General features: G+C 43.0%; 1 protein-coding gene across 1 annotated transcript in view; it reads left to right on the plus strand.

Annotated features, from left to right (window-relative positions):
• Positions 1-27,223, plus strand: part of LOC145408667 (uncharacterized) — a 42,864-nt gene that overhangs the window by 965 nt on the left and 14,676 nt on the right. Inside the window, exon 3 of the mRNA XM_080279348.1 lies at positions 20,494-20,698. Coding sequence (XP_080135474.1) covers positions 20,494-20,698 — 205 coding nt within the window. The remainder of the gene's footprint in view (positions 1-20,493; positions 20,699-27,223) is intronic.

Consider the following 27,223-nt stretch of genomic DNA (forward strand, 5'->3'; position numbering starts at 1 on the left):
GGAGTAAGAGTGAATGAGCCAGTTATTTGAAGGAAGTAATGTAAATACGCGTTAGGAGATGTTATATATGGCCTTTTATGCTGTGTGAAGACCTACAGCCCCTTATTACCATCAGGACTTCCGCGGGCATCGTCACTCAGTACATCAGGCGAAATTACAGTGTCAACAAACTCGCGTCTCACGTTATATAGACACCTGCAAACACGGCGGTAATGACGCTAAATATTTATAAAAGGAATCACAATGGACACCCCGACTGCTGGCCTTCTAGCGGTAAAAGGTTAAAAGTACACAAGCCAATGGGATGTCTTCTTTGAGGCTTAACTCCTTCAGTACAGTGACGTGTGTGTGTGTGTGTGTGTGTGTGTGTGTGTGTGTGTGTGTGTGTGTGTGTGTGTGTGTGTGTGTGTGTGTGTGTGTGTGTGTGTGTGTGTGTGTGTGTGTGTGTGTGTTCGAGGATTCAGCGATTTTATGACAAAAAGTTAATCCCTTCACTTGGATGACTCCTTATTCAGCTTAGAAGAGAAATATAGAACACACACACACACACACACACACACACACACACACAGTGACAGACGGCAGCCGCTAGACGCAACACTTGCATTGTGATAGAAGATGGAGGAGCGGGGTGGGGGGAAGTGGCTGAAGTGTGAAGCATAAAATAATACTGTATGCTGACTGTCGTTCACATGCACACATACTGTATACACACACACACACACACACACACACACACACACACACACACACACAACCTATAAATCTAAGGAAAGAAGTCTCACATTTGCATATTCACGCCCTGATCATGACAAAAACAATAAATAAACAAATAAAATAAACAAGACAAAAACCTACCATCTCCACATTGTAAAAAAAAAAAAGCGGAAAAAATATATGAAAAACTAAACCGTGATGCCAATGAACCAGGAAAAACCAAAGCCTTTACGACAAACCCAGAGAACAGCAGGGAACCATACACAGCCAGGGGTGACCGCAGCCTCAGAGAAACCACTGGAACCATGCAAATAGGGGAACCGCAGCACAGCAATGATGGAGAGAGAGAGAGAGAGAGATGCCTGAGGGAGGAAAGGTGAGGGAGAGAAGTATTGAAAAGAAAACAGTTATGCCAGCCAAAACCACACACGCCTCTCCTGGGGGGCTGTGTGTGTGTGTGTGTGTGTGTGTGTGTGTGTGTGTATGTGTGTGTGTGTAGAAGTTTGTGGTTGTGGGGTAGCGGGGTAATGTGTGCATGTACAGTATGTATGGTGTGTGTGTGTGTGTGTGTGTGTGTGTGTGTGTGTGTGTGTGTGTGTGTGTGTGTGTGTGTGTGTGTGTGTGTGTGTGTACAGCTTCCGTGTTTGTCTCCGCGGTAAACAGATGAGGTGTAGGGGAGGGGGTCGGGGGGGTAGGGCTTAGAGGGCCTGGGGAGTAATGGTCATTTTGTTTACTGCACCTGTTCCCTCTTGGCGGGTTGTGTGTGTGTGTGTGTGTGTGTGTGTGTGTGTGTGTGTGTGTGTGTGTGTGTGTGTGTGTGTGTGTGTGTGTGTGTGTGTGTGTAATGATGATTTGGTGGAGGAGAATAACACGAACGACAACAATGATGACAATAATGATGACGAAAACAACACCAATAATGACAATAATAAAGGTAATACCAATAATAATGATAAAAGCAGATCTCTCACGAAATTACTAGATGATGCTCAAATTGCTTGTGGTCCCCCTGAGTTCAGTGTCCCATGCTTCATCTCCCAGGCTATTGTTCATCAAGAGCTTTTGTTAATTAATGAATCGCTCTCTCTCTCTCTCTCTCTCTCTCTCTCTCTCTCTCTCTCTCTTAGCTAAAAAAAGAAATGTTGTGTCTTTTTTATGGCAAATATGTCGATGTTTGAGAATTATGAACGATATACTCCATGATAATATCACTTAATTTGTGAAGAGAATATTTAGTGGTCTTCTGTGATACCATTGGCAGCGACGGTCATGTGGTGTGCCCAATGGACCGCGTCTACAAGTGGCGACTAAATTACTTTTCAGCCACTTAATATCGCAATGGCTAAGGAAGTGGTGCCTCAAGCCTTCTTAAAGCTGAGGAAGAGGTGCCAAAAGCCTTCTTAAAGCTGAGGAAGAGGTGCCAAAAGCCTTCTTAAAGCTGAGGAAGAGATGCCAAAAAGCCTTCTTAAAGCTGAGGGAAAGGTGCCAAAATGCGCCTTAAAGCTGAGGAAGAGGAGCCAAAAAGCGTCTTAAAGCTGGTAAGAATACGGGTTCAAGCCTCGTATTCTTGTGGGTTAAGGATGCTCCCTAATACATATTCCTTAGCGACGTATTTTTGGAAATGGCTGGTAAATATCGTTTTGTGCGTTATTTATTCAGGGTATGGCGATAGTGGAAGGATTTATGAAACACAGAAGAAGACAGTATGGGGTATAAACAAAATGGATCGCTTAGGAAACGGAGTTAGGGAGCTTGCTTAACCGACGAGAATACGGGTGCAAAACAATACGGTCCCCACTGGCCGCACAAGACCCCCTATATCACGTGAGCACAGCAGTAACGGGTATTCTCTCCCTCTGTTGATCACTGACGCATTCACCATGACCAACACGCTCAAGACACACTCATTCGCAAGGCCGGACAAGGGGGTAGGGTGGAACGGGGGAGCGGCTGGGAGGGAGGAGAGAGAGTCGTTAGGGGGGAGGGGGAGAGATGGACAGTTAATTCTCTTTTACTGGAATTTCGCTCACACGTTGAAGATTTTGTGCGAGTGAGTAGAGTCATCGTACGAGGAGCTGTAGGGGTACAACTGGGGGATATAACAGAGGTACTGAGGAGCTGAAGAGTATAAATGAGAGGTATCGGGCTGCTGAAGGGCTGAACTGAGGGATAAACAGAGACACTGGGATGCTGAGGGAAATATTACAGAGGCATTGGGGTGCTGACGGGTATTATTAAGAGATATAACTGAGGGCTAACGCAGCACTTAAACGTATAATTGAGTAGGAAGGAGGTGGTTACGGCGCTCCGACCAAACTGCCTGCAGTTAACAAGACCATCGCAACCACCGTGCTGGTAATTAGGTGATGACTGGCTCCAACGCCCTATTGTGGAAGACAAAATAATTATCACTCTAAATTATCGCCACAAAAATACCTCCTGAGAATGCAAACTGCGTGTGGAAGTCTACATTTATTTTTCTCAGATTCCCAAAGCGAGGATGAATAAAATTCAGTAAAGGCAGCGAGCGATAGCAGAATACACTGAAGAGTTTTTTTTGATAGTACATGCGGTTTTCCCTGAACGTAATAAAAACTTCCTGAGATTTTTTAAAAATCAGATTAGCAGAACTTCGTCTTTCTGCAGCCAAACAGTTGTCTAGATTAATACTGACAAAGATGATGAACTCTGGGATTGTGCATCTGAGAACAGATACTAGCAAGAAAATTTTTTTAAGACATACAAGAAACCACTGTATGTAATTTTCGTACGTGGTAGAATTATTTCCCTAGATTAACAACGCTTCACATTCATGAACTATCGACGTAAATAAGGCCACAATAGATGAACTCTATGTGACAAAAAAATATAAGAAAAATACTAAAAAATTGCTACAAAATTCATATCAATATTGTGAGTCTGAAAAGTTTCCTTCGATACACTGTGCTTCACTTTTCTGCAGTCACACAAAAAACCACTGACTTTTGGGATGAGCTTTGGGAATAGGCGTCAGGCAGGATATAAATGTGCCAGTAAGTAAGAGAGAAGCTCATGAAAATTCATGTTATTCGTTGGTGTGCGAATAATTTCCTCCCAATAACAGTACTTCATCTTCCTCCACCTACACAACTGTCTGTGAATACACGTAACAACAGTCGACCATCTCTGGGATTAGGCGACAGGCAGAAGATAACCGTCTTAAAAAATCCAAGCCAGATACTATAAGAAACTGTACGTCATACTCAAAGTGTCAGAATAATATCCACAGAATATACGTACCAAGCCTTCACTCAGTGACCTTGTAATATATATACTGTAAATGTCATAGCCACCTGGATTAAAAGTCAGGAAGAAGATAAATATACTCAAATATCCAAGAAAAATAGTAGAAGGAACCGCACCTCATACTAAGAGCCTGAATCACTCTTACCTTTTCTTTCTTTTTCCCCGAGGACTAACAGCAGAGATTACGGAACCCCCATCGCGCACACGAATCATTAGAGAGGTACGGTCCGACACGTGTTTTTTTTTACATCGTAGTTTTACCACACCTGAGTTTGCGGAAGCGTTGAGTAGGAAAGGGGGAGGGAGTGAAGGAGGGGGATTCTGGGGAGTGTAGAGGCGGGGAGGGGGAGAAAGAGGGGATTTTGGGGGTGTAAGGGTGGGGGGGAGAGCGAGTGAGATTCTGGGGGGTTTAGAGGGGGTTCTTGGGGGGCGGGGGCTGTCGGTCAGTGGGCAGGGGTGTGACGGGGTAACAGACAGGAGGCAGTGTTGTGTGATATAGCTGAGTCGGCTCCTCTTTTATACAGTTCTCCAGGTCCGCACTGCCACCGTTCTTTACATGCGCGTGTACAGGAAAGTCTCGGTGTGGTAGGGGACGGGGGTGTGTGGCTGTGTGAGGTAATTGTGAGGTACTGTGTGTGTGTGTGTGTGTGTGTGTGTGTGTGTGTGTGTGTGTGTGTGTGTGTGTGTGTGTGTGTGTGTGTGTTTGGCCTGTCAGTGAGATGTTATTGTGGAGTGTGTGTAAGTGACAATGGTTTGTGTATAGTGCAGCACTGAGGTGTGAAAGTGACATGTGGTAGTGTCTTCTCACGCTGTGTCATTTATAACGTCGTGCCCTGTTGCGTTATTCTTTTTCCTCTTCAGTGCTTTCACTTCTCTTCCCTTCTTTATAAAACACTCCTCCTGTCTGTTCGCTCCTCCTCAAATTCTTTTTTCCTCTTTATGTTTTTCCTCCAACAATTTTAACTTTCCCTTCATCGTTTTTGCCTCCTGTTATTTCTCACCTTCAGCTTTCTTACTAATCCTACCACAGATCGTTCACTTCTATCTCCTTTTGTTTTTAACTCCCCTTTTCTTCCCCCACATATACAGTACTTTTTTTTTCATACGGTATTTCTTTTTGTTACCTTCTGATCTCTCACCTTCTACTCTCTTCCAGTTTTTTCTTCCTTCATCCAGCTGCCAACTTCCTTTTCCACTTTCTAAGTCCTTTTCCCCCTTTCTTTATCTCACTTCTTATATTCTCCCTTATCTTTAATCTTTATTTCCTGCTCCCCTCTTCTTCCCCAAATCATCGTCATTCCCTCTCTCATCTTTCCTTCTCTCCCTCCCATCTTTATCACTCCGTCATCCTGTCTTTTATTTACATTTGTCAGTCTTCGTCCTCTATCTCCTCTCTCTCGTGGCGATGAAAATGGTTAATAAGTAGTGTGGCGGTGAAGATAACGTTGAGGTTCACGGTTTGGTCTGATACGATGAAAGCGAAGGCAACACCTGGACTGATGCATGGAAGGAAGGAAGGAAGGGGTGACTGACTGATTAAATAATATGCATGAAAGAATAACAATAAAGGTCACTGATGTGGAATGAAGGAAAGAAGGGAGGGTGAAAAAAAGGGAAGGAGGAAGGGATGAGAGGAGGAAAGAAGAGGAAGAGGAAAAAATTTGAAGCAGGAAAAAAAGTAAAGGAAAATGAGTAAGTGAGTGAAAAAACTAAGAAATAAATGGACTAAGTAACTAATGAATGATGGAAGGAGCGAGGAAAAGAACGACAAAAGGTAAACAATGGATGACATAAAGAATGTAAGGAAATGGAAAGGGGACGTGGGAAGGTTGGAATGATGGCAGAAAGAAAAAAGGAAAGAAGACGGAAAGAAAAAAAGGTGGATGAGGAGGGAAATAAATGCGGGAAGGTGGAAGGAAAGACAAAAAAGAAATAAAAAATATAGAATGATGAAGGAATGAAAAACAGGGAAAAGATATGTATAGGAAAATTAAGAAAAAGGAAAGGCGAAGGAGAGACTGGTAAAATAGACGGACTGATGGAGGAAGGGAGGGAAAGAGGGACAGAAGAGGGAAAAAAAATGGAGATAAGAAAGAAGGGAGGGAGGGAGACAAAAGCGCGGACGAGAAATAAGCGACGCTACCCAAACATCTACATCCACTAAGATGATACAGATTTTCCACTCCAAATTCACACAAATTTTTGGCCAGATCTCTCTCGCACCTCATCATTTTCTCCCTCGTCCGCTCCCTCCCTCACTTAATCTCCCTTCCTTACTACCTTTCCCGTTGCACCGTTTCCGTTAGTGGCCTCACCAAGCCCTTCCTCCTTCTACTGTTTTTTCGCCATCATTTCCTAACTCTTCACCCTCATTATTTTCAGCTCTTCATTTTGGATTTTTTTTTCTTCCTGGACTTTTTTCTCTTCTTCTTTCCCCTGCCACAAAATCGTTCCCCCCCCCCCCACTAAAACCCCTTCAATCCGAGGACGTAACTCTTTTTCCAGACGATTTTTCTCAGTACAGGATAGACTTTTTGCGAAGGAAGGTTTGAGACAGCCTTAAAATTAATCCCTTCGCTACCAGGCTGGTCTCCTAGCCTGAGTAGAATGTGAGTGGGTAGCAAGAATTTAACGCATACACACGACAGAGAGAGAGAGAGAGAGAGAGAGAGAGAGAGATGGGGGTGAAGTGGCATAGGTCATGGGTAATGAGAGCGGAGACTGAGGAACCGAGTGCTTATTCCATTGTGGAAAAACTGGGGGGGGGGGGTGCCGGCGCGAGGTGGGGGCAAGATACGTTCACCCTCACAAAGAATTCCCGGATGAGCGCTCTGTAAGACTTAGGAGGTGAAGGAGGGAGGAAGAGAGGGGAGGAGAGGGGGGAAAAGGAAAGGAGGGATGAAGGAAGGGAGGGGGCACAGGAGAGGAAGGTAGGGAGGCACGGAAGAGGAGAGAGGGGAAAGAGCGAGGGGGAAGGCAGAGCTAAGAGTGGGGGACAGGAAGGGAGGGAGGGAGAAAAGGGAAGAGAGAAGGGATGGGGGGGAGGCAGAGGGGAGGAGGTAAGTGGTGCAGGCTGTGGGAAGGCGGAAATGAGGAGTCAAATATGTGATACAAAATGATATACAAATTGAAATTCACGCCTCGCTAAGCATTATAGTGGTAGAACTCTGCCTGGAGGAAGCCGTGCGATGAAGTGCCACTGATTAAATTCAAGGGGTGGCTGGAGGATTATTATTACTATTACTAGTTTTATTTGTTTAGAAACGCTGCTTGGGATGACGCGTATTCTGCTATAGCTTAAATTATCAGGACTAAGACGGCTTAGATTCAAGCTCTCCTCACAACTGCACATCGTTTGCACTTCCCTTATCATATTTTCAATTCTTTCCACCTTACTCCCCATTCATCTCTCCATACCCTTCATTCATCTCTCAAGTCTCCCCATATATCTCTCATTAATTTCCATATTCTCCCACATCCTCGTTCTCCCTTCCCTAACTCTCTCCCCATACTCCCGATTTTTCAACCCGATCATCCCCACTTTCTCCTACGTACTATTTACCCTCATCACCGTACCATTTCCACTTTAATACTTCCATTTTCTCCTCATATTCCCCAATTTCCTCCCCATACTCCCCACTAAATCCTCCATATTCCCCACTTTCCCCCTCCAATAAATCACAACAAACTTTCCGCATCCCCCACCCCAAGACAAAACCGTGGCCACATCCCTGGAACTAATGGTGAGAGCTGCTGGGGGGGAGGCGCTGGCTGTGGGTACGGTACATTAGCGGGATCAGCACCCTGGTGCACAGAGTTATAAAAATCGCCATGGTTTGTGCAGCTGATGGAAGAGCGGTGCAAAAGAATGAGTGAGAGAGGGAGCTGGGGGCTGGGAGACAGGGGTAGAGACGAGGTAGAAGAGAAGGGGGAGAGAAGGCGAGAGACAGGGGTAAGATAGACGGGAAAAGAGAGGGGGTAGGAGAGAGAAGGATAAGAGAGAAGAGGGAAAGAGAGAGAGAGAAGAGAGGGAGAGAGGGAGAGAAAGGGTTGTGAGAGAGAAGGAAGACATGGGAAGCAGTGTGTCTTGGCTAGCGATGATACTAAAGGGAGTGTATGAAAGTAACGCACCGGAAAGTGTAACTCTGAATCATGGGATACGTTACATCCGGGTTGAGACACTTACGAGCTATATCAATCAAATCAACCCTTCCACTCCCATCACGTATTGTCTAATTTATGCTTTCTGTCTCTAGGAATTTAAGAGAGACTTTAAGAAATGGAGGGTTAAAATACAGACCATTAACTTTTGTCTTACTAACTGACTCTTGCTACTCCCAATATACTCGCCTAGAAGCAGCAAGGATGAAATAAATACAATGTTTTTGAGGTAAATGGGTTAACTGTTGTAGTTCATAACTGTTAATATTTTATTTCTCTATCCTATGTGGGGATGTGTGAGGTTATTCGCTGGCGCATAAAAGAACTGCAGGGCTTTCAGGAATATGCTTCGGGGCCAATGTTCAGAGTAAAAATAAATAAATAAGTAAAAAAGTAAGTTTCTCATAGCAATGTGGGCATCGTATAGATTATAACAGTAATTTTGATGACAGAAAAAAGTCCTACGAATTACACGAATATCACGGGGTTAAAACAACAGCAAAAACAAAAGACTAGGTAATGAGCACCGACAAATCTAAGAAGTGCCTAAAGATTCCACATTACACAGGCCAACACCTGCATGTTCGTCTGTGTGTTCTGTTCTCGACTCACAGAGGCGGCGAGGTGATGAGAGTTCGCCTGAAGGCCAGTGATGAAGGGGATGAAGGAGGGATGGAGAAGGTATTAATGGGATGGGAGTGAGGTGAATTATGATTGGATTACGTGTCCCTGTCTTCTGTCTCTTTCTGTCTGTCTGTTTGTCTGTCTGTCTGTCTGTCTATCTGTCTGTCTGTCTGTCACACACACACACACACACACACAACCTCCCCCTCCCCCCAAACACATACACACACAACCCCACACACACACCCTCCCCTCCCCCCAAACACACACGCACGCACCACCACACATATTTGCTTATGGATTCCTACGTGACTCAGCTATCAATCCTCATTTTCACGTGCACAGAGCTGATTCACCTCATAACCTGATTCACGTTGGTCAGTGACGTGATGCTCTGATTATCGTGGTCTCTTAAAACATATAATTTCCTCATTCATGCATTAACCTGATTCACATATCATATTAATCTGATTTTCTGTATTTAGTCCTTCACTTCGGGGACGTCATATTTACTTCATTTTATTTTTGATACCGTCAGTCGGTTTTATTAAGCTTGGGAAAGATCTTCAATAATGACAGGTGTTAATAAAGGCTATATCCAACCCCTCCAGTTCGAAAAATCTACCTTATGGTTAATAAAATACACTGGTAATAGATAACAAAATACAAAACACGTCATCGGACTGAGGGGGTTAAGGGAAAAAATTATCCGTATCCTCCTGACCTCAAATTAAGAATCGTGATGAGGTGGAACAACATATTTATGCCAGGTAACGCTGCTTGATTACATACCTCACAGGATGCACTCAACAGACACGCTTATTTCACTATCACATTGCGTTTGAGTGCAGTCTGCCTGGGTATCACTAATTGCTTGTGAAGAAGTAATGAGATGTGAACTGAAGATTATCATGCAGTTTAATTCAGTGTCATAGAAGTAACCAGGTTTGTGAAATTACTTTTCTATGTAAATGATCGGGTGGTTAGACTCGTTTCAGTTCGAGGGGTCATCTCTAATCTGAGTACAGTCGTCTGACAATATCGTGAATACATAAAAAAAAAAAAAGTCTTGAACTGAAAGGTCCCAAATAAACTGAATTAAATCGTCTGGCTAATTAATCGTAGCAGCAATGGACATATGAAGTTATATTAGTACAGATCATCCTATACTCTTTCTGTGATAATCTAAGCATTTCCCTTTACACCTTGAACGATTCTTGCGATTTACAGAAAAACAAAGATAGATCGAAATATCCAATCAAAGTCAAAACTAAAAACATTTCTTGTCTGAATTAAGGAATCAGGATAACAGTATTTCATGGTGGTGATCTCAAGGCATCCGTACGCAATTACCCATTCTAGAGTAATTTAATCTTTAATTAATTTCAACGCTGCTGTGAGTAGCAATCAAGCTTAGAACAGGATTAAAAATTACGTGGTAAATTTAATGCAACCAGAAAGTAGTAATCCAATCTCGGTACTTTCAACGCGCTAGGAAATATTAATTAACATTAAAACAAGTCAAATAACTGTGTGGAACCTTCAGGGAATCCAAATGTAGCTATCCAATCTAGCATCATGACTACAGTTCTATGGTTTTAACATCCCAATTTCTGTCCTTGCACAGCTTATGGCACAAAGTTGCAGAAACAGAGCGCTACAGCATTACACTGTTTTCATTGCATTTCTTCGCGACTATCATATCTTTATTACTCTGCTGTTGCATCTCGGCATCTATGATGGAGAGACGGCAATTTTAGTCAATTTAAAATGAAAAGAGCATTATTTATTTCCCTGGTAATTTCAACGCTGCAGTAAATAGTAATCCCAAGATAATGACTGGTTCAGACCGTGACAGGGACATCCACTAATTCACAACCCACCTTCTAATTTACGGTCCGAGGTGTGATGAAGACGAGTAAATGTGATGCTTTGTGAGTGATGAGTAACGGAGACAGCCTGTGAGTAATGAGTAAATGAGACAGCATGGGAATAACAGGAAGGTCGTTCTTTACACCTCGAGGACCTCTGAGTACCCTAAGAGAGTCAGGGAAGGACGATAAATTAGATAACCTTGCCTTGAATTTCTCTCTCTCTCTCTCTCTCTCTCTCTCTCTCTCCTAATATTATGTCAAGAGTGCGTGAGGTCGCAGAACAGGGCAAGAGTGCAGATTTTTAACACGTATTCTCTAGTAAAAAAAAAATATATAATAATTGAAAAACACTTTACCTCTCTCTCTCTCTCTCTCTCTCTCTCTCTCTCTCTCTCTCTTTCACACACACACACACACACACACACACACACACACACACACACACACACACACACACACACACACACACACACAAACACACACACACACATCATGGAGCGTGAGGTCACAGAAAAGGCCAGAGAATCCAAAGTTTTAAGCATTTTCTCTTGCACACGAAACAGTTTAAGTCCTCTGAGCAACATGAGAGTTTAGCTGCGATCAATAATTCTTTTCACACGTGTGCGGCTTCCAGCTAATCGAGAGAGATAGTATTCTTTCCATTCCACAAGATATCCGTTGGTTTTGACAGCGTTCACAAGTTTAGAGTAGCAAGATTTCAATGCCTTTTGTGAATATACCTAAGTTAGTTTTGCAAGATCTTTCCGGGTTTAATGAACAGATCTAAGTTAGTATATTAAGATCCCACTACGTTTGTGAATATATACAAGTTTATTTAGCAGGATGTTACTGGGTTATGACAGTGAACATGTGCCTCTCAGTCTGGCCAGATTTCACATGATTTTGACAGTTTCGAGATAGTGTATATGAACTATTGACCCCAACTGTACCACGCAGCTTCCCCGCCACGCACGCAGAGGCGCCGGAAGAGTTCTGCTGTATAAAGTCTACAGACAAGAATTTCATGGCTCGTAATTGTTGGGACAAAAAGCATACAGTGGATATGAAAAGGATAAGATGGGAGAGGATGCTGCAGGGAGACGAGGGAGACATCAAGAAGGGCGTGATGGGGTTGGGATGAGGATGTGTTAGAGGAGATTGTTGTTGCTTTGGCACCAGGCTTATCTGAAAGGGAACCCGGCTGACTGCAGGCTGAAGCTGTCCTTTTTATGAAGTCCACCATCCCCTTTCTGAGGGATAAAGGAACAAATTGATGGACGTTTGTATAATCAAGCATGTCGAACCGTCCGGTTGTTCCACCACATGAAGGCGTTGTTCTCCAGCACCGGAGTGATACGGGACTGGGTGGAAAACAGAGTTCTAATCCCTTCCGGATGACGTCATTAATTACATCTGACATCTGCTACTGTTAGACGATTTTTCCAACTCATGTGAAGCATCTCGTAGTGAGGGAGTAAGAAATAGCCATTAACCAATTCAGTGCGGTTAAGCTCTTTTTTTTTTCTTTTTTTTATCATTAATATTATTTCCACCATCAAATGATTTCTTTCAACTTGCGGAAGATTAATGGAAAGATAAAGAATGTGGCAGCTCTCAGCAGTGGGTGTGACAAGCAAACCTGTGTGAACATGAATTTGTACAGAGCCAAACTCAACTGCTTCAAACCAACAAATGTCTCTTAAGCTGAATAAAATAACAATAACATAACAAAAAAGGACGACATCCCACGGAAGGGAAAAAAATAAGCTGTGAAAGAAACATGTTCAAGGGTAAACACTGATGGCAGCTCTGGCAAAAGACTCACGCAACGGACTGTATGAGAATGAGGGGTATGACCATGAGAAACGACAGCTAAGAGGTGGTGGGGGAGAAGTGAATTGTGCGAGTGTGAAAACAGTGCGAGAAGCGTAATACACAGATTTCAGTAGCTGTGCTCAAGATTCTAAAACCACAACTAGCAATATATTCCTGTAAAGCAGCATTAAGTACAGCCACAACTGCAGGACGGGATTCAGAAATTACAAGTCGCACTGTGTTCTGTAATGCGGCTGTAGGTAAAGACAGAACTGTAGGAAAGTCAAGGGGGTTATTCAGAAACCACAACTCGCACTATATTTCTCTAAAAGTTCAATCGCAGCGTTAAATCTACAGTCAGCACTAAAGCTAAAGGGAAGGTGAGATAAAGAAACACTAAAACGGTAACAGCCTATTCCATGAGTCCCCCTTAGAGGAGTAGGAGCTACTTCTGTACTTCTATAAGTGGCAATACATGATCGAAAAAAACTTGTACTCTATCCGGGATCCAGCTGGGACGTTCTAACCACTTGACCACCGCCTCTCAAAATACAGGTTGGCTATTTATGACCTTCCACTTCCATTCCACTTTGCGATTTTTCGGGTGTTAGAGGGACAGCCTAGTCAGCGTTATAGATGTTTATTAAATTTATATCATTTATCTATTTCCAACCTCATTGCCACACCCAGGCAAATAACAGCAGAGTGAGCCCTTCCCGCAACACACAAGGTACTGTCAAGTGGGGCGCTATTTACGGAGGACCCTGTAAAACACACACCAAGTTCTCTCTCTCTCTCTCTCTCTCTCTCAGATTTCACGGAGCTTTGCTTGTTACGTCAGGCCAAACAAGCGTTACATGGTGGAGTCACTGTGGCATGAAGTACACTGTAATTCTCCGTTTTTTTGTCTACATGCAAAAACGATAAATGCCAGAGTTTGACGCCGCCACCCACAACAGATGTCCCTCAGCCACTTCTCTCTCTCTCTCTCTCTCTCTCTTCCTCCTACTCGAAAAAGCCATCCTAGGAAAAATATAGTCGTCTATACGCAGGAAGAACAAGATAAAACAGGACAGTATATCATGAAACTGAGAGTGAAAAAAGCGCCAAGTCTTCCCTGTTTCCGGCACGTGACATAAATCGGCGAAAATTATAGGAGGTTTCGGCATTTCACGGGTGCTTTTCGTTACCCTCAATTTCTCGGTAGCGCGGTAGAAGTGATATCAGTACTTCTTGCTTTCTTCAGTACGATGACGCCTTATGTATTTTGATTTTGTTATTGCCAGATTTTATTCAGAAGGAGAGATCAAGGGAGCGAGTTTAGACGCAATCCCTAATAATCCCTACAGAGTGACAGACCCGAATTCTTGTCAGGTAAGGCAGCTCCCTAACACCTCTTCCTCAGCGATTAATTTTTGGATATGGCTGGTTAATATACCTCTGTACGTTTTATTTATGCACAGTATGGCGGTACTGGAAGGATTATGTGACAAAATGGAACAGTAAGATGTACTAAAAATAAATCGCTTAGGAAATGGTGTTAGGGAGTTTCCTTCCGATAAGAATTGGGGCTAGGTGTCTGTAAGATTAATTAAAGTCTTTCTAAAACCACATGTCATTCAACTTAAGAGACACACCTCTTAGCGTATGGATTAAGTCTCGAAATTTTAAATAATACAGTTCAACTGATATATTTCTCTCTACATATAAAGGAAGGGTCGAAATCGAAAATGTGTGTGGAAATCAGGATTCATTTTAAAACGTGTCTTAACTTTTGAACCACAGTTTTCTCCTTTCAGCTGTCATCAATTGCACTTCAGTCCTATGCGATGACGAAATATTTTTGTCCCACACTGTGTTTCCCTAAATGGACATCTTTTGCAATCAAGTTCTATGTTATCACGATTCATTTTTCCCCATTATTTCCTCTGACAGGCACCTTTTTTGCACAAGCCTCCTTGGTAATTATGATATATCTCTGTCATGCATAAGATTCCTCTGAACAGATATCTTTTCCACTCGATTCCTATATAATTACGATATTCGCTTGACTCACCGTATTTCTTTTCACCACGACCTTTATTTCACTCAAGCCCTATGTTTTTACGATCTAAATTCCCCATCTATATATAATTTCTGCAACAGACCTATTTTCTTCTATACAGTTAGGGCGTCCTTTTTGCTCTATTGTAATTCCTTTCAACGTGACAACTCTTTCACTCCAGTCCCGTGAAACTGCGACATCATTTGGCCAACCATATTTCCTTTCAGCAGACATCTCTTCCTCTCGCCTACCGTGCAATCACGATATATTTTTACCTGCTAATACTACACTAAGGGGAACCAGAAGTCACAAAGTGCGACCTCCGATGACCTCAAGGGGCGAATTACTCTTAGACAAAGGTTCCCCTCCCCCTCAGGACCAGTTCTGAAAAATCCTTGAACCTAAGCTGCGTACGCTATCTTAGGCTTCTGTCTTACCTCAATAAATCTATAAACATCTATAACTAAACCAGAGTAATTTCTTGAGATGACGTTGCGTATGAGGTATGTTATCGTTTCTACCTTATTAAAACTGCAAAAACCTTCACAGCCTAACTAGAGTAAATAACACCTTAAAAATATGATAATAAGAAAGCGAAATCAATAACTGACTGTGCTGAGAATTATCGAAAAACCTGAGTAACCCCATTAATCCAACTTCGTCCTCCTTATTATTATTTGCCATTTCCTGACAATTTTATCAAGTTCTAGAGAGTCTTTTGGAGCCAGAGAGGTTAAATCAAGACTCCACTAAAATCTTCACGCCATGACGTCTATCCTTAAGCAGGGAAAGCTTGTCTGGAGGTAGCAAGAATAAAAAAAAAAAAATGTTAGCGAACTAAGGGATTTTGTGAATACAGGGCAGAGGCCACTCACTCACTGCCTGGGGTGTGGGTTAAAGCACCCCTGACCCTTCTGATAATGGTGATGCTATAGACACAGGGGGCAAACTTTTTCACGAGTGTAATTTGTATGAAGACCGATAACATATATATATAAACACACACACACACACACACACACACACACACACACACACACACACACACACACACACACACACACACATAATAAAAACCACCTAGAATGACATTATGAAGAGAGTTTTATAATTATACGTCCAGTAGGGTAATGACAAAGGAAAAGGCAGATGATGGATGCAACATACTACATATAACAATCATAACTAATAAGACAGACAAAGGTAATAAAACTCTAAGGGGAACACAGAAGAGAAGAGATTTATATAACAACAAGGAGAGAGAGAGATAATGACAAACGACAGGGCAGATGATGGTGAAAAAATTAGTAGGTATGGAAAGGGAGAAGGCAGTGGTGATGGTGGTGGTGGTGGAGGTGGTATGGCCCGGGGAAAAGGGAGGGTGAGGGTGAAACATGAGGTGGGAGAGGCCAAAGGGAAGGACTGGTGAGGAGATGGACAAGAGAGGGAAAGGGAGAGGAGGAGAGGAGTAGGGAGGTGTACTCTGGAAGAAGTAAGAGAAGAACAGGGGAATGGCAGGACAGGAAAGAGGGGAAGAAAGAAACAGAGAGAAAGGATAAGTGAGGTGAAGGAGAAACACGGGCTGAGAATTGAGCAAGGGTACGGAGCGAAAAGGGCAATGGAGAAAGGGGGAGAAATAAGAAAGGGAGGGGGAGGAGTGGCGACGAGAGAGAAAGAGGGGGAGGCGAGGAAGGGAGAAAGGAGGGGAGGAGAGGTGAGATGGAAGTGAGGCACGCAAAGAGAGTTGAGGCGAGCTGGAATGGGTAAGGGGAGGGGAAGGGCGGGAGGGGAGAGGAGGGGAGGGGAGAAGAAGCGCTGAGGCATTCCGCACAAGGTTACTCAAGGTTGGTTCGCTGGGTGCACGACATTGAGGAAGAGGAAAGGTGGGTGTGGGGAGGGGGGGACTGAGAGCGTAAAAGAAACTAATAAGAAACTTGTATGAAATAGGTGGCTTGGTGAGTAGGAGAATGTTTAGTGTGAAGAAACATGGCAGTAAGTGTTGATATGGATACTATCTATCTATTTATCTATCTATCTAGTCTATACATATATACACACATATATAAATAGGCACAAAAATAAGAAACACTGAAAATTTCGGGAGAGAGGAGCACAATCATTTCTAAGAACAACGTACAACACATCATTCCGCATTTTTCCATAAAGAATAAGAAAAATAAGAACAGGAGGAGGAGGAGGAGGAGGAGGAAGAGGAGGAGGTAACGATGACTCACAGCAGGAATCCAAGACGTGAGGTAAAGCATAAAAAAATGTGAGCAGAATACGTTAGATGAGCCCATGCAAACAGATGGCCTCACATTCTGTCCGCCATTATGCTACGCGTCAAATCCCCGCTGTCTTCATCCTTGTCATTAGGCGTCTAGAACTGAGATATTTTTGTCAAGATGGAAGAAAAACGTCAATCTTTTTCCATTTCAAGTTGGCCTAATATCATCGTCTCTCAATCTCGAATGATAAGCTGTTAAAAGGAACCACAACCCCAACTCACCCAACAAACAGATCGACGTAAAACCAAACAAGTAAATAAAGCAAATCAAAACAAACTTTTGAGAAGAGGGAGACAGCCAAGGGTCCGGGAACACGAACCACAGATGGCTGAATCATAAAATATTTTCCATTATTTCCTCAAGGCTTTCCTCAAGAGACGCTCACCCTCTTAAGATTCACAGTTATCTAAATATTTCAACATATCTGAGGACGAGTGGCCACGCGCAGGCATAAAACGATGGCTAATAGTAAAAGAAAGAAAAATAAAAATAAAGCACTATCATCGTGGAATTATGGGTGTTGAGTTTCAGTGAGCAAATATGGGATGCTGATAAATGCTTAGGAAGATGGAAAACGAGAAGCTGACTAGCCTCTTTTCACTTTAACTTGGCCTAAAATTAATATCTCTCCTTCTTGAATGCCATGCTCTAACATGACATTAACAAAAGAATATGGCCCTCGACAGGAACAAGTGCAATGAAAAACTGTAGAACGGTAATACTGACTTAATCAACTATCGAGCTACGAGATATAAGCTGCAAAAGGATGGAAACTGACAAGTTAAGGTGAAAGAAATATAAAACAGTGGAGAACAGAGGGATGGTTGAAATACTCGTAAGAATAGGGCTAGATCAATAACAGGAGGGAAAGCCAAACAGGGAGTGCATATGAGAGAGGGCGGCGTGTTGTGGAAGAGGGGTTGTTACTGAGTAGGGACAGAATATATACCAGATCTTTGACCCCTTTACTCTGTGGACGTATGTTATATCGTGTCATTTCCAGGCGATTACATTTAGTTTAAGACAGACTTTTCAAACTGGAGGGGTCAGGTTAGGCCTTCATTACCTCTTCACTGCCAGGTGGCTTTCCTAAGCATAAGAATACCGTTTATGGGCAGAACAAAAATTGCTTCAAAAAAGAGTAATCGAAGTGTGGGGGAGTGAGAGGTTGATGTCTGAGGATGAGAGTGAGGAGGAGGAGGAGAAGGAGGTCTATGAAAAGAGCAGTTAAAAGAGACGATACATCAGTAATTAAGATGGAGGGATGAGGTGGGGGAGTGTATGAGGCAGGATGGTGTGTCGTGGAAATAAAAAGCCATTATTGAGCAGGGATAGAAATGGCTGGAGGTGTTTTCCTCAGGCTGCCTCTTACTGGATGCGACGTCAGGCGATACATGGATAAATAGACGTACGTGATACTGATCTTGCCATAGGTCAACGTAAAAAAAAAAAAAAAAAAATGCACCACCGTAATGGCCGCCTGAACTGAGCTCAGACTGTCTCCAATAACTTCACTACCAAAGCTCCCTTATCAGCTCTGCAATATCGTTTTGCAGCACCGGCAACATTACCTTAACGGACTGCAATGTTGTCAAAGAAATAATTCTTTCACTTGGCAAAGGCATTCTCCAGCTGACAATGTATAGAACCTTTGCGGTTTGCCAGAAAAAAAAGAAAAAAAAGTCATCAAAGGAAAGTGGTTGCTAGAGAAGTTATAAACATTCTTTCCCCAGCAGCGCAGTGCTGGAGAGGGAAGCCTTTATGTGGTGACACTGATATAGTCAGGCGGTGGAGCTGCCCGGTTATACAAAAGTCCCTCAATTCCCTCCCTTTCTCCCCGAAAAGGAGGATGGTGGACTGCAGGAGAGGGGTAACTTTAATTTGCAGTCCTCTGGGTTCACACTCAGATGAACCTGGAGCGACAACCACCACCACCACCACCATCACCTCTGCAGCGTCAAGGGAGAGATCATAGACTCTCATGGCAGCCTGAAAGAGCTCCATGGTGGTGAAAGGAACGCTGTATCTAACCCCTTTAATTAATATAAATAAATAAATAAACTAAACTAAATCGTCAAGATATACCAATAAAAAATTGACGTCCTGGGGCAGAAAAGATAAATGGCGACTAATTCCCCTAATGGGCATCTTCATTAGCTTCATGACACTGGAACCAAAGGGCATTTCTACAACTAATTATCGGATATATTTCACGTTACTCTTTAATTTCAGTGACTCATCTCACACTTTCATCATCCCACGTAATTTCGCTGCTCGTTAATCCTCTAATATACTCACATTCACACTTTATCCACTTCAGTATAATTTCCATATAATGCTTCTCTGCGGATTTCAACGCTTCACTTAAATCTTTTACTTTCCCCTTCTACAGTGCATCTGAATTCTTTATATTTTCTTTAAGACGAGGCTGAAAATTTTCCTTCATGTGTTAACTTTTTTTCACCGCCTAATTAGCTACTCCTACTGTTTCCCTCACTCCATTATCGTTAGTCTTGCTAAGGCAAGCAGGGGGAAGGAAAACAACGGATCTGATAAGTTTTACGTAGATCAAGAAACAGATATAGATAGATAGATAGATGGATATATATATATATATATATATATATATATATATATATATATATATATATATAGGCTAGAAAGAGAGAGAGAGAGAGAGAGAGAGAGAGAGAGAGAGAGAGAGAGAGAGAGATAACAGCCAGACAGCCAGACAGACAGGCAGGCAGACAGACAAATATATAAACAGACAGACATGGAAGGACAGTGTATCGTGGGAAGATTGATGCTAGTGAACAGAGATCGAGATAACATGAGGGGTCTTACGTCTCCCACCGCCCACCATGGGAGAGTGGGAGAGAATTATCTACACTTTGACCCAGCGGGTGTAACTGTGTCAGGCTTTGATGCTAATGATCCGCCCACAACAACCCATGGTTCCAATTGTGTTGTTGGGGGAGGGACTTTGTTGCCTGGGGAAAGAAACTGTGGCATTTTTGTGTTTGGTCTTTCTCCTCCAATTTTTGTGTTGTCATGTCTATTAGCCCCTCCATTCCGGTCGGAAATTTCCAACTGACAAGACAATGCAGGGAAATAAAAGGCTTGTCATTTTAAAAACACGGAACTTAGTCACAGTATGGATCAATCTTCAGAGGCTTGGGACCCTTTTACCGTAAGCGTAGGAGGCACAAAATACTCCTTCTTAACAGTTTTGTTTATGCACATTTCACGCTGATATGCCCCTAAACGTAATAAATAAAAACTATCAATATAAATACCTTAAACAAGTTCCTGCTAACAAAATTGTATTACTTGGCCTTTGAAACATCTGTAATAATACTAAAGCACCTTCAGTTAACCCTCTCAGTGCGATTAAGTCTTCTTTATCTAGGTCCTGCTACACACAGACGATTTTATTTCAGGGGGCAACATCCTGTAATGATGGAGTTACTATAGTTATGAAGAAGGTAGGTCCCCAAACAGAATCCTGGAGACCCCATTATTGGAAACCATGATGATGATTCTCCATTTACTAAATTCCTAGGCTCAGCATTCAAGATGGGAGATGGCGATTTTAGACCAGATTAGAGTAAAAAACAGTCTACTTGTCTTTCTGGCAATTTTCTGCTTCTATCACTAACAAAGATATTTTTTCTTCATTTTACAGGCGCCCTCACGTCCTCGCAGTTCCCCGTCTTCACCCTGTACGTCCAGAAGAACTGCCTCTCCAACGCCGCCTCCTGCGACCGCGCCTGGAGTTTCGAGAGGGTGATGGGCTTTGAGCTAGATGGGTACGTGAAGAAGAACCGCCGCGTGAATAACCGTCAGGAGTGTGAGGAGCTGTGCCTTGAGGAGCAGGACTTCCCATGCAGGTTAGTTTATTGGTTTTCACAACAGTTCGTTCACCCTTACCATGGCGGAGATTATCGTCCTTTTGCAGCTCTATTTTCTTTTCATTATAGTCCGTTCACCTCAGCTTGGAAGAGATAATCGTCCTTTTGGAACTTACTGGATCTTCACTCTTGTTCGTTCACCTTCACATGGATGAGGTTTTCGTTTTTTTATTTTTATTATTTCTCCGCAGTTCAATAGTAAGTCCAACGACCAAAGTTTTAAACCAGAGTATATGTCTACGTCTAAAGAAACAGATCAAGAACTCCTTTTCCGGAGACTTTTTCTTCCCTACCCAAAGTCACTGAACAAGAACCAGGACAACAGTTACTTGACACTCGCTGCTCCGTGTCTTCCTGTTCCCGTCCCGCCCCTTGTGTCGCCAGAAAAAATAAAACAATTAAGACTCCAAGAACAACAAAACGCCGAGAGAGAGGAACAACCTGATTACTGGCCAGACTTTGAAACTGTCGCCTCCTGAAGGGAAAGAGATACGAGGTTAATCTAATCCTCATCCGGCGATCCACGAAATAAAAGAAAGAAATGAAAAGGGGAAAAAATAATGGTGGGCTATCCGAACTGGCCTACTGTATGGGAGACACAAAGGTTAATCGAGTCAATTTCACCAGAGAGGGTCAAATTTCATTCTAGGTTCTGTGATGAAGTAGGTTCTCTACATTTCAATGGAAAACACTTTAGCTTCTCGTTGTATCTCTTGATCGTGCCGCCCATCATGTTCGTGGATTGGGTAGACTTCATTTTCTCTGATTAAATAGATACCATAGTCATATTTCGAATCAGATATGTGGTCTTACTTGCTCTCTATAATCTGATGGAGTTTAACTTAGCATCCCGTTATTTGCAACTTATGCCAACATGGGGTTTCTATAAAATCCGTGGAGGGGTAGCCTTGATGAAACAGATCCCATACTCACTCCTGACATCCAGTGATTAGTTTTTGCGATAAAGTTTGTTTTCTACACTTTGATGGATTCGAGCTTAGTCTCCCGTTATATCCACTTCTAATGCCAAATTGAGGGTCATTTAAGATACGAGTAATGGACAAGGTATTTTTTTTTTTCTGGCCAATAGATTAGATACCACAGTCATATTTATAGAACGATTTTTTGTGTTCTTGCCTGTTATTTACACACACACACACACACACACACACACACACACACACACACACACACACACACACACACACACACCTGATCATGCACACGCCAGAGCACATACACAAACTAGGCTTAATCACGCATGCACGGATACAAATAAGACCCGTCCCATTTTTATTGTTTGCAGGCACACACATACACACCCGCGTTACTTAAACACCGGTACAGCTGTGTGTGTGTGTGTGTGTGTGTGTGTGTGTGTGTGTGTGTGTGTGTGTGTGTGTGTGTGTGTGTGTGTGTGTGTGTGTGTGTGTGTGTGTGTGTGTGTGTTTTAAATTCGTGCATCCAATTTTCTCTATTCACTCCCGCCCACTCAGGTTCCTCGACTCACTCTCAACTGATCAAAAACTTCTGGTGTTAGGTGGAAAAGAATACTCGATTTTTACAGGCCATGAAACTGTTAAAGGTATCAGCACTGGCATCCTTAGACTCCTTGGATTCACTTTTAGCTGAATACAATCGTCTGATGTTAGCTTGAATGGAATACAAGAGTTGTCTCGACCACGAGGGGATTAACAGGGACGCCTAAAATATGAGACAGAAAGAATATGCACGAAGTATATACCAAACTCCACTCCAAAAATACTTGTCAATTATCGAACCAATATCAGCGGGGATAAAAAAATAATTATACCTGACATCTCTCCAAAAAATACTCAAATCTACAGGCTATACGAGGCGATATCAGAGGGGATGCTAAAAACAGAGGAGGTAAAAAGTTAGAAGCACAAAAGCTGTACCCGACTTCAGCTGGATATCATTACAGTGCCTTCAACAATGCCTCCTATCTCATCACCTCCCCGCACGACCTCATATTTCTCTCTGGTTATGCTGCATCAGGTGTCCGGGGCTGAGGAGACAGAGGGAAAGGGGAGGAAAGAGGAAGAGGGAGGAGATGAGAAGGTAGCAGTGTGGAAGACAAGGAAGGAAAGACAGAGGACAGGGGAGGGAGTGGGGCAGAGAGAAAAGGGGGAACGGTAGGATGTCATATGGAGGGGATGAGTGGAAGGGATGAGAGGAAAGGGGAAAGAAGGAGAGAACAGATAGAAAGGGAAGGGAGAGGAGGAGGGAGGGGTAAGGAATGGGGCAAGGAGGGGAGAACATGGGGAAGGATATAGGATGGAAGAAAGTGGGAAAAAGAGATGGAAAAGGGAACAGGCGAGGGGAGAGGAGTTAGGATAAAAATGGAAGGGAAAGGACAAGAAGAAAGACGAGGAAAGAAACAGAAGAGGGAAGAGGTGAGATGAGGACAGAAAATGCTGAAAGAGAAGGAGAGCAAAAGCCGTGGCAGGAGAATGAGTAGGAGACTGGAGAATGAAGAGAATGGGTAATGGAAACAAGAGTATTAAAGAAAAAAGGAGTGAAAAGGAGCAAGTGCAGAAACAAAAGACGGCGAGGAGAAATCCCCAGAGATGACTTCGGCGTAGTGAAATAATAGGGAAGGTAATTGGATCTTAAGAACAATTCCGACGTCTTCTTGAGCCATACTTATAAACTCTCCCAAGCTTAAGATGTGTATAAGAGTGCTTGGATATACGCTGGTTTTTACTCACACAGCACCAAACACTTTATAGAGGAAAAGGTGCTAGGGGGATTCCTTGATCGACGCCTATACTAGCCTTCGCCTCCTATACTCACTGTCAGCTACTCTAGAATACTCTGGGATTACCTGAAATACAATACCAATGTGGTACCTAAGTCTTAAGATCTTCTATAACTCCTCCAGCAGTGACTTGCTTGCAGGGTGAGAGAGAGTAAAAGACGCGGTGATAAGGAGACTTGTATCCTTAGCATCATTTTCTATAAAAGGGAACTGATCGCGTCGGGGGTGGAGTGGTGTGATGGGAGTTTATTATCTTGGGAGAATATCTTGGAAAATCACAGTCAAAATATCCCACCTTCGTTACCAGTTTGCTTCACTACCTATACAAATTTCTGTTGATTTGCAAGGAGCCTAATCTCAAGTCCTTCAAATCCTGCCTGTGGTGGGCTTCTCTGAGCTGAATAAATCCGTCTGACGTGGGCCGTTACGTAGTTCACGGGCAGAGGGGTAATAAAAAATCATCAAAATACTGTCCCTTGCTGCCAGTCCAATTTCATAACTATTCGCAATGGGAATAATGCAATATCTAAGTAATCTAACATCCAGTCTTATAAGTCTTAGGGGGAATATCTGACAAAAAATACGACCAATAATATATCCCACCTTAGCTTCAAGCATTCCATTTCTTCCAATCCAATTTTCAGATGATTCAAGATAAGTCTAATCTAATCTCCAATCTCTTCAATCTTGGGGTGAAAAATCTCGCGAAATCACGACCAAAAAATATCTCATCTTAGTTACGAGCATTCCTTTCTCTCCCGATCTAATTTTCCGATGAGTTATGAGAGAGGGTCGAATCACAACATGGAGACACGTACCCCGGTGTGTGTGTGTGTGTGTGTGTGTGTGTGTGTGTGTGTGTGTGTGTGTGTGTGTGTGTGTGTGTGTGTGTGTGTGTGTGTGTGTGTGTGTGTGTGTGTGTGTGTGTGTGTGTGTGTGTGTGTGTGTGTGTGTATGAGTTCTTTCCTCTTCTTTAATACAGCAAGGAGGAAAAAAAGCACCTCCCATCAGCGATGTCACTTGCCTCTTTCTCCTCCTCTCTCGCTGTTCTGCATCTATATTCTTTCTTGCAATTTTCTGGTAATCCTCATACTCGAAGCATCCATTTTTTCCTACTTTTTTTTTTTTTTAATATCCCCCTCCTCCTCCTCCTCCTCCTCCTCCTCCAAGTATTCATATTTTCTCACATTCTTCTCTCGTCTTCTGTGCCTCTGCCTTCTCCAACTCCTCTTTCTCCTATCTTCTTCATTCCAGCTTTCCTCCTCCTTCGTTTCTTCCTTCAGGGGCATCTAAGAAAAATAACATTATGACCCGTATTCAGTATGGATGGTGGGTGTTAGAGCCGAAACAATGACAGGTGAAGGCGTGTAGCAAACAGGACAGGCAGTGCTCTATGAAGTCTACAATAAATAAACAGATGCATAAATGAATAAATGAAGAGCAAGTGTCGCAGGAAATGCCAAGGAAAAAAAAAATCAGTCCTACATCATGCCAGAAAGGGACACATAAGGACCAGATGGACCTGTCGGCACTGGATCACTGACCTCCGCGCGGCCATAATCTCCCCCCACCCTCACCATCCCCATCACCCATGTCATCACGTCTTTTCACTGTTTTTTCACTATACTTTCACCGCCGCGATGCCCACCAACTCGTACCCACACGGCTTCTTACGCCCGGTTCGCGAGGGGGTGACAATGGATCAATAACTCGGACATGCGCTTCCTAAATTAAAAATAGTGTTGGATCGTCCCCTTCCCGAATGGACTCTTGTAGGGAAGCGTATGTACACATGTTTTTGAGTTAAGATCTCTCTCTCTCTCTCTCCCTCTCTCTCTCTCTCTCTCTGTCTCTCTCTCTCTGCGAGCTTGCTATCTTAAGACGGTTTTACTTTACTTAGGACGCAACAAAACAAGAGTGGCCATTACCTTATTACTAGTTAGGGTTGCCGTGCGTGGAATCTTGCTATGAAGATACTTAGCGTACCGTCCTTCGCCTACTGGCTCATGAATGCGGGGTTAATTAGCAGAAACTCTAAGGACTCTTCTTGAATAACCCTCGTAAAAGCCCATCATCGTTCTCACTGAAGGATTACGTGTCCAAAAGGGCTTTAGAGTGAAATTACATGCCAAATAACATTATTTCTACTAACGAATAACTTAATAATAATAATAATAATAATAATAATAATAATAGTGTATTTGCCTTGAGGGGGGTTAATCTTGGCCCCATCCAACTATGCTCTCGACACGTACGTTCTCTGCATTGGGCATGAGACACGGGTCTTTTCCATTATTGCATCTCCACTCTCAAATCAAATCATTAAAAAAATAATAATAAAACAACGAAAATAAAACGTGTCATTCGACCAAAATTGGAATCCTCCTTTCTTGCCGTGCCTCAGAAATTAAATATGACTTTTTTCACTTTTTTCCTTAGTGTCATTCTTTCGTTTTTCTTTCTCCTGATGTTCTTTCTGTTTTCACTTCTTTTATCTTTTCTGTCTTCATTTCTTCGTCTTTGTCTTCCTCGTCTTCTTCTCTTTCTCATTCACCTTCGCCTTCACCTTCTCCTCCACCTTCACCTTCACCTTCGCCTTTTCCTCCACCCCCACCTTCACCTTCGCCTTCTCCTCCACCTTCACCTTCACCTTCTCCTCCACCTTCATCTTACTTTCACCTTCGCTTCTCCTCAACCTTCACCTTCACCTCCACCTTCTCCACCTCCGCCTTCACCTTCGCCTTCTCCTTCACCTTCACTTTCCCTTTCATCTTCTGTTTTATTTTTTGGCACCCGCCCACGAAATAGTCACGCCCCTTCTACTCCAACCGCAACCAAATCAAATTCGATTCGCTACTTTCGTGTTACCGATTCGAAACCCCGAAACGAATCAATTGGACGCAGCCACTAATGGACGGACGCCGAGTGAACGGACGCTCTGAAAAAGATTACGGACGCTGTGACAAGAGAATGGACGCTACGATGAATGAACGGAAGAAATTATAGGTAAACAAATGCTCAGGGAACGGACGGTGTGAAAAAGGCAACGGACGCAGTGACAAATGAACGGACGCTGTGAACGAATTGACAGGTGAACGGGTGCTGCGGAAAAGGAAACGGACGCAGTGACAAGTACACGGACGGACGCAAAATGAACGGACGCTGAGAGAAGTGAACGAACATCGCAACAATAAAAAGGATGGACGCTGTGGAAAGGGAACGGACGCAAAGTCAAATGCATGAACAGACGCCAAAGTGAAAGCACGCTGCGGCAAGGACACGAACGAATCCTCTCTGGTCACGTTCCTGCTGCGTGTCACGAATGAATATTTCATCACGTTTCAAGCCCGGGTATGATACAGTTTTCACCACCACAATGTAATAGCTTTTTGGTACCCTCGTATTGTCTATCTATCTATCTACCTATCTATTTATCTATCAATTTTTAATTTGGGGTTATGCAAAAATATTGTACCGTACATGAATTAAACAACTGCCAAGATGGATATACATACATACATTACCGGTACGTAAACACACACAAGCGCAGAATATACAAATACGTACCTAAAACATTCATACATATGTATTACTAAACAACATACTGTCTAAGGGAAGAACGTGATATTATAAAACCCAGAGTCACGTTTAATTGTAGCTAACTTCACACAGCTCTTTGGCAATGCTATGGCTCTACATTCTTTCCATAGCACTTCATGACC

This window comes from Coenobita brevimanus, chromosome 78 (assembly GCF_032717465.1).
Source record: "Coenobita brevimanus isolate Jiangsu-jjx chromosome 78, ASM3271746v2, whole genome shotgun sequence".
Taxonomy (NCBI): Eukaryota; Metazoa; Arthropoda; class Malacostraca; order Decapoda; family Coenobitidae; genus Coenobita; species Coenobita brevimanus.